General features: G+C 44.2%; 1 protein-coding gene across 4 annotated transcripts in view; it reads right to left on the reverse strand.

The window, feature by feature from the left end:
• BCL11B (BCL11 transcription factor B) overlaps positions 1-12,012 on the reverse strand; it is a 95,977-nt gene that overhangs the window by 44,124 nt on the left and 39,841 nt on the right. For 2 of the 4 annotated variants that reach the window (XM_064460731.1, XM_064460730.1), the window contains exon 3: positions 8,991-9,206. The exons of the other annotated variants lie outside the window; for them this stretch is intronic. In XM_064460731.1, the coding sequence (XP_064316801.1) occupies positions 8,991-9,206 (216 nt within the window). The remainder of the gene's footprint in view (positions 1-8,990; positions 9,207-12,012) is intronic. 4 annotated transcript variants of the gene reach the window in all.

A 12,012-nucleotide genomic window follows, 5' to 3' on the forward strand; every position in this document is an offset into this window, starting at 1 on the left:
CTCCTGGAAAACATGCAGAGAAAGTACGAAGGAAATTGGGAGGGAGATTACAGTGATTTCACAAGATTTTGTACAACTATTCTACATATCTATTGATAATGATAGTGAAGGGTTTGGCTTCAGTAGGCTACAGAGTTCTTAAGATTCTACCTCAGCTTTCCAATGGAGGTATTAGTTCAGTTTAAGGAGAATCCAGAAAAAATAGAGAAAGAGCGTCTTTTTTTTTTTTAACTATATTTTATAAGGTTTTGCAGAAAGGTAAAGTTACCCACTAATCTTGTCCTTACAGTAGGCAAAATCACAATGATGCTATTCCCAGTTTAATCAACAGTTCACACATTTTTATAAAGGATTTGGATTAATCAATCCATAAACACTCAGACCTAGTTTTTGGACAGACTTTGCACTATAAGCCTGTCTGTGCCGTAATAAATGAACTTACTCTCTCCCTGTTCAACCAAAGGAAATGAAAAAATTAACCCAAATCTCTGTTAGAAGATGAAACTGAAGAATATTTCCCCCAAAGGCAAAGGGTCCTGCTGCCATGTTGAGGTCTTACTATGTTCCATGAATTTTCGTTTTTCACACTGAATGTCATCAACAGTTCTAAATCATACTTATTTCCCAACAATAAGTTGATTCTTATTTGAACGTCTGTACATCCCTGAATTCCATGGGCCATGATCACAGCTGTCATAACAGCACAATGCTGCCGAAGTCAGAAAACACCTCATAGAAAGATGCTGAGCTAAGCATCCCTAGGCAGTCCCTAACCCATCCTTCAGCAGACTGCTGGCATTGTACAGCATGCCCGGGAATCACCACGCTTGTCACGCAGCCATGGAAGAGATATAAGGACCGGGTTTAGATCTGAGCCTCGTGAAGTAATCTAGGTCAATACAGGACATATAAGGAGAACAATCTGACACACAGAAAGGATAGGATGCTCTCCTCACATTTCCAGGGGACAGACTGGAAATAATACATTTACAATTGGCTCCAAATAGCCAAGTGACATTTAAACAAGCATAAAAGCTGCAGATATGTTGTGCAAACTGGCGTCTCTAACCAGAGATTCCTTACGTTAATAGCAAAGACAATAATTTAGAAAGCACTGTTTCATGGTGTAATTCCAGCACCTATGTCTCCCCACCGCCTTCCTTAGCGCCTGCATTAACCTCATTCCAGAAGTCCCAGGACCTCTGACTCTTACAGCTGAATTCATAAAAAATGTAAGCACTCACTATGTGGGATTTTTGCCTGCTTCCTTCCAAGTGCACATTTTACTGACTCATTGAACCTGGCTTCCCCAGCTTGCACTACAGCAGGTTGTGTTAGCTGGAACAGGAACCTATAGAAATGGTTTGATTAAGACAAAGACAAGAGGGCAATAAAGATAGTAAAGGCACATACCATACTCTAGCCTACAGATTTCTGTACATACTTCAAAAATGCGTGGGAAAAGCCTGCCCAAAAGAAAGCAAACAGCATAAAAATGTATGTTGCTAGCAGTTGTTCAGCTGTTTACTGCTCAGCAGAAAGAAGGACCAACATGCAGCACACAGGAGCCCGGTGGGGCACACACCAGGTACATCAGCATGGATTCTTCGACTCAAATCCCTTTCTGAACATAAAGCATCCCATCTGAACACAGAACTCTTCCTTTCATCTATTTTTATGAAGCACTCAGAAAATTATAAAAGAACCCGGATCCTCTGAATTAGGCAGCTCCGGAGGGACATGGAGTAGTGTTTTTTGCAGTTCTCTGGCCTAAGCCTGAGCGACCACAGGAATATGTGATCCAAACACCTTAAAAAAATAAAAGAAAGATATCTCACTACAAAATGTACAACGCCTCGCTGTTGCCTCCACCTTTCCCACGCTGGCTTGTGAAGTAAAGAGCGGTTCTAATCACAACTACCTACGCCATACCCGACGGCTCGCCCTGCTTCCTTTGACACTGAGCATTATATTTGTGCACAAGAGATTTATCTCTGTTCTTACAAACTGAACAGCCCAATTCACTTCCTGGCTCAGACACACGAACACATCCGCATGTATCTGACAGAAAGTGAGAAGAAAAGTGATGACAAAAAACTACTGCTGAAGGGGCAGGAGAAAACTCCATCCTGAATATGCCAGGTGAGGCTGTACAAGTGAACTGTTTAGCATATGCTATGTACAAATGAATGGCAATTTACTGAGAGAAAGAATAATTGCAAACACTTACGCCTTGTGCATGTGTATAAAAAAAATCAGCTCTTAGAAAGCTGGTGCATTGCCCAACCAAAAGGCAAGGCACCTGACAAACAACTCTACCCCTAATTTTGTCGCTTTGTAGGTGATTGCTTCCTTCCTTCTCTTCCTGCAGTTGATTTCTTCTCTTTTTAGGAAGCGTTCACCAAAAGGCATTCAACTCCCTGAAAAGGGTGGGAAGGAGGTGGCAGCAGGGGAAGGCTGGTCCTATCCTGCAGACCTCCTCCAGTGGTTACCGTGCTGCAGGAACATGAAAGTGATTCCTGTCCCTTTACTGAATATGAACATGCACCACACTACAACTTCAAAAATAAGTCTGCTCCTCCTTTGGACAACCAAGGTGTTTTGGGATGTAATGTCTGCTGAAAGCTACAACAGTGAACAAACCTTGCCTACTGCGCCCCATCAAAGCAGTCTTTATTTACACTGGTGTCTTCTGGAAAGTATTGCACAAACACCAAGAGAAAAAAAAGACTCTGATTTGTTTGGGTCTTCTGTCAGACAGCCATCAACTTGCCATCAGTTGTGCCTCTTTGTAACCAAGCTACTCTCTCCTTCCAGACTCCTGATACTCCCAAATATTTTCTGAATGAAGGGGAAAAAATGGGACTTATTGCTAATGGGAACAACAAGGCACAAGAAATGAGCCCTGTAAAAAAAAAATGAGAACAGAAATGTCCTTCCTTTGCTTTCTCATAACCTCCCCTTTTGCCTCATCTCCCACCTGATACCACCAAAGCTTGTTTGTGCTTTAACAGAGATGGATCAGTTGCTGTGTGGTCCCCTGGTGCTTACCTATACTCTGAAGTCACCTACTCCTAACCCAGCCATCGCTCAGCAAACTCTAAAAGGAAATAAATTCATTCATTCCAATAAGCAAATTATAAAATCACCTTCATCCATCTTGTTCCTATATTTTTAAATTTGATTGTGGCCAGAGAATTGCTGGCTGGGAATTACCCTTCCCCCACTCGCACATTCACCCTTTAAAAATGCAAAATCTAGCCCTCTATTTCAATATTTCTGATGTCAGTGACCGGTGTCGGCTCTCCCCATACAGTAACTGCTTTAAAGCGCTGCATACAGCACTGCATTAAAAATTAATTACACATGCTATTTTATTGATAGTGCATAATGTAATGAGCACCAGCTGTGCTAAACATCCAAACTCCTTTTTAAGACAGCTATAAAAAAAGAAAGAAACTGCACTTCCAAATGCTTCTCCTGTCAGAGGAGAAAAACAGCAACATCTTGGATGGATTTGAAACAGGATTCTTTGATTTAGCTCTCCATTTGGAGCGTTTGAAGAGTTCAGACTCTCGGGCTCAGCGTAGTGGTATGCGATCGAGTTAACTCTCTCAATGTTGAAGCCATTGTCTTTACTGCAGGCAATGTTGCCTTGAACCCTTTTGTCCCAAGACTACCAGATTCAGTTCCACCCGTTCATATTGCAATTACGGGCTTTCTTTTTTCCTGAGATGTTTGGAAATGGTAGGCATCCACTTTAATGCACCTTTAAATATCGCTATTGCTCCTGCTGGTTCTTAACCTGACGTAATTAGGACTTACAAAGTTATAGTGATCGGGCATCTGCCTAGAACAAAGCCTCAGCCATGCTCAAATCGCCAGTGTCGCTGCCCTATGCAGCACTCTGATTTTAGCTGCCTCTTTGCTCCCTCTAGGTCTCTGCTGCCTCTTGATAAACACACCATTCAGTCAAAAAAATCAGTTTGTGATTAGATCCATCTATTTTGAGTTTGGATCTGATTTTAATATCTGGTGAGACAGAGAGCTGCATAGACAGACAGGTCACATATGATTTTAATACTTGGATAGATGGATGAGCACACAGATTGATAGATAGGTGAAAAGATGGATGCATACACTCAGACTGATGCATTACCTTTTTTAGTATATACATCTCTCACACATCCCTGCACTAAGTACTGTCCACAAAGTCAATTCTACTACAGCGTGCATTAAATATTTCACTAAAATAAATAAATATATGTAACCATGACTAACAGGGACATCTCTCCTGAAAGTTAGCCTGTACTCTATGCAAACTTCTTCTTTATGCAGCAAAATGCAAAGATACATTTACAAAGGCTCTCTGGAAAACTACAGATCTTAGTTTGCCCTCAGAGACAGATACCAAATTCCTCTTCCTCCTCTCAGAAAAGCACCCAGTGGTGATTAGAAATCAAGTTTTAGTGGACTTTTTTTTTTCAGATTCAACTCAACAAAAAATGAAGAGTAGACTATCAGCCATTGTCCTGGGACTTGACGAGTTAGGAGGTTTTTGATGGATGATTTTGCATTCTCTGCTCTGATTACTGTTTTGTTTTCCATTGATCCTCCTGCGTTAATAAAACCCAGTCTGGAGCGAACAAAAGCTTGCTTCTTGTTCTAGTAAGAAGTGTGCCGAGTACATACCATATCATTAACATAAAAGTTTTTTAAATAATACTGCTTTCTAGACAGACTGTATTAATTGCATCAAGCTTTTTACAGCAGGGTGGTTGAATCTAGCTGTTCTTATTGGGTGACTCTAGTTATAAAACCAACACAAAATTAATATGGTGATATAATTGAAGGAGGGGAAAGTATTCTTTTAAAATCTGTTATTTACTTACAGGTACTTCTTTTATCTTTACTGTCAACTTAACCTTTGCCAAGAGAACACCAGACTAGTTAAATGATGTAGTAAGTACAATTTCAGTAGCCAAGCAAATTGACATTAACTCTCCAAGAGGTGCGTGTGATTTTCAGAATGTCCTAATGACTAATACAGCAGATTCCTTCAATTAACAGGAGCTTGTTCCACTCTTCTGAGCTATGGCCCCATGCCTTCCTCTATTTTAGACCTTAAACTTCACAGCCCTGTCCATTAATCACTGCTGTCCATGCCCACTTGCTGTTTTTATGTATGCAACTAAGTATTGCAATTGCTTTCCACCTCCTTCCATCAGCGTACATGTGGGAAGGAAGCAGTTTCACTGGTTAGCTGAATATATGTGTATTGGACAGATTTAATTATTGTTACGGAGGTATATAAAACCCTCACTCTTGGGCCTAGGTCCAAAGATTTTGGATCAGGTATATATCTTAATGCAGGCATAGAGGATAAATTATTATCTGTGCCATTACAATCCCCTTTGTCTTATGCCGATTATATTTCCATTTCTGGGGCTTTTGCACTGTAGGATCTTCAGGGCAGGGACTTTTTTCTTCGGAGAGCACACTGTAAAGTGCCATGCACTTCTGCGCTGAGATTTTCAAAGCTCATTTCTCGTTAACTTTAATGGGAAATGGGCATCCAAATCTCTTAGGCAGCTTTGACAATTTAAGCCATAATGTACAATATTAATAAATCAGCATCATAAAAAGAGCCTTATGAAGATGTATTGTGAAAAAATAGCCCCACAAAAAGCATGCAGTGTATGTGTGCATACATACGGGCATATACTTTTCATAATTACGTCTCTCAACAACCATTTGCATGTCTCTGTTATGCAAAAAAACCCTGCACTTTTTACAGTTACTCTGAGCAGTTGCAACTCATTGAAATGAAATAAAAAGCAGGCTCAAAAAAGCACCCTAATCTGGCAAGGGGTAAGGCAAAATGAATACTTTGCCCATTTATATTTTAGACCCAAGCTACACAACCTTGTGAATTTCATGACTCTATTCCAACTTCTAATTAAATAGGCACTAAAAACATTTAAATGGGAGAACCCAATTCAGCAGACAGAAGCCTCTGAGGCAAGAAATAAATATATAAAGAGACAGAGAGATTGTTCCAGTGGTAGATACTTTTTTAAAATCACATGGAAAAACACAGACCTTTACTCACAAATCCCTCATCCTGTAGCGACCTGAACACAAAGAATTGAAAAATGACAGAGGGGACCACGACCAGCACCAGCCAAGTGACACAGGGGACACCCAAGTGGACTTCCCAGCATCACTTACTGTGATTGAAACTACTATCAGCAGCACGTTTTCTAAAGATCGCAAATGTCTCTGGATGAGGAAGGACAACTTCCCCTGTGCATGACTGAATGCTACTCAGCATTCCGGGCGATCACTCTTATCTAGGTCGAAGATTTCCAAATGCAGTTTTCACATGTGCACACCCCAAATCCCACCAACAGCCAGAAGTTTAGATTCTCCAGCACAAAACTGCTGGGACTCCTGAGGGCCTGATTTGTGAGTGCCCAGCAGAGTTTTGGGAGTACCTGCAACTTCAAGCCTTCAGAGTCACAGCCTGTTTGAGAACTGCACAGAAAAACTCCAGGTCCTGAATTAAATGAATGCTGAAAAACAGGAAAGGTAAGAAATGATGAAGGAGGAGGAGAGGCGGGAACTGCTGATGGCTTTTGTTCAAAGAAGGAAACAATTCCTCAGAAGCAAGAACAGGGCTGACAGAATAAAGGGATAATCATGTCAGAGAGACAAGCAGATCTCTAAAGCCGTAGCAAGTGACTGTTGTAAATGCCTATATTAAAAATAAGAGGGCACAATGCAGGGATCATCACTAGATTATTAGTCAACACAGAGAGCTCATTTTTCCTTCATTCCCACAAAACATTCCAGGGGTTAGGAAGATCCCATAACCCTTGCCACAGGCTTTAAACCATGCCCAGGCTCACATACAGTAAATACTACAGGAGCTAAGAAAGGGTTAAGTAGCCATAATCTCTTTTTTCAAGGGAAGAAAATGTTTCTTTCATGCAGAACTTGACCAACTACTGTCATAAACATGTAGCATGCACTTTGATATAACCTATTCTCTAAGTGCCGCAGACTGCAGCAGTAATTACAGGAAGCCATGATAACAGGTCTCTCCTCTCCACAGAGCTGGCATCGCTCTCCCAGCAAACAGGCAATTCTGAAAACTCACAGCACACAACTCCAAAGTGAGAACTCAAAGTATGAAAAGTACAAAAGCCTCACTTTCCCATGTTCTTTAATAAGTTATTCCTTCCTTCCTTTTCTATTTTTAGTTGTACTTGCTTCCTTTCCCACTAGCTGCTGGCATCAGAAGCAACAGGGAACAAGGGCATCCAGTTCACTGTTACAACTACCTGCCTACCAAAGGCACCTGCGTGCATAGCGCACTGGTGAAAAGAGAGAACAGCAACACATGAGATCAGTTCCAGTTTGGTTTACTGGTTATGGGGAGGAAGGAAGGGAGGAGACTATCTGACTTTCTGCTCCAGCGCTCATGATTCAGAAGAGCCCATCTCTACACTTGTCTCAGGCCAGCTGAGGTTGATGAAGACAGATTAAAACAGCATCCTCCCCATGCTGCATATGGCAGCTCAGCTAGGAAATCTGACCAAATCCCCTGGATGTAGCGACTGTGCCACACCACGCAGTGCATCACTGCAAGCCCAGTGCCTGCACCCCAGCACAAGCGGCTGGGTGCAGGCTGAGCCTCGCCCAGGCAGCACATGAGCCTTCCTCACACGCCCTGAGCTTCACCCAGGGTCAAAACAGGACCCTGCAGAGTGCTCTCAGGCTCCTCCAGAGGATATTTTGTCTTTCCAAGATACAAATTTAAATGTCTTGCAAAACTGTTTCTCTCGCTTTATTACAACGACAGATGTACAGGACATTCTCGTGAGATACAGCACACTGCAGCCAGGTAGTACCACTGCTTGCAGCAGGAAAAACCTGAGCACAGCAAAGTTTTGCCAGCTTCAGGGGGACATGAGGAGCCATTTCCCAAAGGCTTTACTCCTGACAGTTGTTGCTGTCTCTCAAAATCCTCTGGTCCTCATGTGTTACTTATCCAGCATCATTCTGGAAACTCCCTATTAAAACTCCATGCACATTAGCATGAATGAGGGCTGCAGGGTTTGGCCCACCACAGTGAGACTCCATAAACGCTTGTGGATTTTGCCACAGCTGTATTTTCTTTGAAGCCCCCCCCCATTCTCACCTCTCCAGCCCACAGTTCACCATAGACCCAATCTTGCAACTGAGCCATGCTCAGAAACACCCACTGATTTCAAAGAGATCGCTGGGTCTGAAATGATGGGGTCTGGCAACAATATGTCCGTGTCCTCTTGGGCTAGCTCGGTGCGCCCTCATTTCCACATCACTTTCCCCTCCTTGCGGTGACAAAAGTCAGGCATCCAAAAGGAATAAAGGAAAAGAAACCTGATGGGGGAGAGGCGAGGGATGCGTGGCAAGTAACCAAGGAGCATTTTCTCAAAGCAAGGGAGAAAACAGCATGGAGAACATACATCCTGTGTGCACATGGATGCGGAGGAGAGCCTTTAACACGAATGATGGGGGAGGGAGGGAAAAAAAAGGAAAGGAGAAAAAAAAATCCTCAGATGTTAAATGTTATCCAATTAAGCTTAAAATAAACAGCCCAGAGAGATGAAATCTTGATACTGGGGTATCACATTCTGTGAGGAGTCTCACGCATTTGTTCATAACATGGCACAAACGGCCCAGCAGTGGCCGCTGGTGGCAGCTGAAGGTGGGCAGGCAGGAGGGCAGGAATGGGGAAACAGAGGGAGTCGCACGCCCTTTCCTGCTCCCCATCCTCTGCCAGGGTGGAGGGAGAAGGAGGAAGGGGAAGAGGGTGGTTTAGGGCATTTTCTCTGCCTTCCCCACACGACCCAGCGAAGGCAGCTCTCCCACAGCAAAGACGACATCACTTGGCAGCACTACTGACCTTCAGATAGCAACAAAAAAAAAAATGTTTCTATTACCTGACAACTGACAATGACATCCAAATGTGCCTGACGTCTCAGTCTGAATCTCAGTCTGAGTCCCGCCAACTGAGACTGCACGTGCACCACAGCAGGGCAGGCTAAGGCAGGGCGGGAGGGAGGCCAGTGCGCGGAGAGGTGACGTGATCACGGATGTGTGAGGGTGGGAGGAGGCAGCTATGGGAGCCCCCGGCAGGTTTGCAGGCCTGGACGGCCCTGGAGAAAAAACAATAGAAAAAACTGTCAGTCGGATCTAAGTTTGAAGGGACAGAGGAGGCATCATCAGGGGAAACAGGCGAGCTGGGGGCTGGCTGCCTAACACGCGACATGCTTGGTCTGAACCCTTCTCTGGGTCTGGCTGAGGATGGCGGGCTCGCGCCGGGCAGGGGAAGAGCAAGAAGAGACCTGGGGGACCCGCGAACCCAGGCTGGGGGCCTGCGGGGGGCACAGAGAGGGGCAAAGCAGGGGGGGACGGACAGCCCTGGTGTGGAGCAGAGCCGGAGGCTGCGAACGTCGCCACCAGCACTTGCTCAGGGACCGAATCAAAAGGGGCATTATTGTTTTACGCCTGTGTTAATGCATTGAGCCGACACAAAACTGGGCAGGCTTTCTGCCGAGCCGCCACTGAAGCAGGCTCCACACACCAGCCCGGACAAAGTGTGGTGACTTAGAGCTCAAATGGCTTCAGAGAGGTGCCAGGAGCCGAGCTCCCAGAAGGAAGCCTTGGCGGCCGCTGTGCTGCCTTCCCGCTTGAGCTGCGGCCAGTTGTGCATTTTGCATGCCCTGATTATGCAGGCTGCTCCCCTGTCGAGCCTGCGAAGAAGGGAGCAACGTTTATCCTGGTAGCTAAAAGATGATATTGTAACCTCCAACCATATTATTTATTTTTAACCCCTCTAGGAATCACCTGCCATTTTAAAAGCTATATTTAAGAGTTTTCTCCTGCTCTGCTGGAAATGCTCACTCCTCCTATTACTAGCCTAAACTGAGCTCCACGGCTTTGAAAATATATGAATCTTAAATAACGATATACACTTGCACAAATACAGATGCGCACAAACATACACACACACATGCAGAATCAGGTACGAGCCGCATTTTTGGCTGGCGTGAATTAGCAGAGTTTAAAGGGAAGTTGAGCAAACGGCACTGCTTTACATCCACCAAGAATTCCACCCCCTTCATTTAAAACTATGCCTGCCACTTAATTATTAAATAAAGGGTAGCTACTAATCAAGGGCAGTTTCTAAATGAAGATATGTGGTGGAGTGGTCGCCATTAAACAGCTGGCATTTGCCAACAGTTACCGCACAGTGGTAGATCAGAAACCACAGTTTCCCCCTGTATTGAGATCAGGAAATATGTGTGTTAATTGTAGGGTATCTTCTGGCAACTGCTGTCTTTTTTTTAATGGCAGCAATTCTGTCTGTACATGCATGTGTGCCTTGCAGTTACATGCAAACACCGTGGCAGCAAGGAGAAGTATTTATCTGTGCTCCTTCCAACCCTAGAAAAACATTTTCTAAGGGAGCCTCTCCACCTCAAGAGTCCTGATTCGGAAAGTAGGCCTGCGTGTTGATCTGACAGCTACACATGTGAGGCAAACAGGGATACTTCATCCTTGGCACAGCATCCACGCTCCAGTCTGCAAGGACTGCATTTGATTTTGTCGTTTATCTTAAATGGCTAAGAGACCACCAGTGCAAGACATTTGTGTGAAGCTTTTGCCAAAACCACAAGTGAAGAGTCTAAATTCCCTGTGTAAATACTTGAGCTTCAAGCATCAAGGATAAAATTTGTGCTCTTTTGTAAGGATTGGTTTTAAATAGAAGCCACCTCTGTGGCTTGTGGGACAAGGAATGATTTTTTTTTTGGGGGGGGGGGGGGCAGGGGAGGGCTCAGTTGCTTGGCTTTTGCAACTGTTTGATTTCCCTGGAAGTACTACACAAGCAGGTAATGATAACTACTATCCATATTCTACCTGTGTTGCATTTTGGGCAGGACTGTGCACTAGGCATGTGGAAACTGATGTCAGACATGGATTTCAATGTGTGTATGCACCACTCTACTGCCACTGCAACATATATGAATGGGAAGTTTGTGTTTTTCATGGAAGAGATTTCCTCCAATGACTTAAGAATTGTATAATATATTCCTAATATTATAAAAATAACTAGGCTAGCACAGGCTATGTTGAGCCACCTGGGCATTCGTCCTTGCTAGAAATGCTGTGAGCTTGAAATTGGGATTTAGAGTAGGGGCACAGGGGTGCACGGGTCCTAGCACATAACACTACCCTGAGAGCAACAGCCTCTCCTCTAGTTGTGGTGGGTCCCATCTTTCCATTGGCAATGAATTTGATACAATCTGCACAGCCCTGAGGTATCTGAGAAGATGCTAAGAGCTCACCAAGCAGGTACAGGGAGGCCCTCCCTGCTCTTATCCAGTACGTCTCCTCTAGTGTGGAAAGGAAATTAAGGTTTCACATAGGACGTTTCTAACCAACCGGGCAAAGGGATCCTGCAGGAGCTTTCCAAAAGAGGTACTGGGGGCAAGCCAGCAATCCACTTTAATGAGGTGCCTAACAAACCTACAGGAAGGACTATATGAACCAGTTGCCAGTGAAGGGATGGAACTGAACACGTCACTCAGAAGGTCATTTTCTGTCCTTTGATGTACATATGAGGGAATGTAAAAAGTGCTAACTTAGTGTCAGAAAGGAAGGGGTTGGTAAGGGAGAAGAATGGACAAAGAGAGGCTGTGGCAGATCCTCAGGGAGTCAGACCATCACTCCTGAGTCCAGCAGTACGAGACAAAGGTCGTGGGGCTGCCAGACCAGGAGACTGAGTCTGCCCCCAGAAGCGAAGACAAACCAGGTGCGTCCTCCTCCTCTTTGCTACCACCTTAGGGTTTGCTTCTTTGTCACAAATCAGGACAGTCCTATAGAATCAGATCAGGTGGCAAATAATGAAGAGGGAGATTGTATCCACTGGCCTCGAGGAAAGGCATGGAGAAAAGGAGT

Source organism: Phalacrocorax carbo, chromosome 9, assembly GCF_963921805.1.
Source record: "Phalacrocorax carbo chromosome 9, bPhaCar2.1, whole genome shotgun sequence".
In the NCBI taxonomy this organism is placed as follows: Eukaryota; Metazoa; Chordata; class Aves; order Suliformes; family Phalacrocoracidae; genus Phalacrocorax; species Phalacrocorax carbo.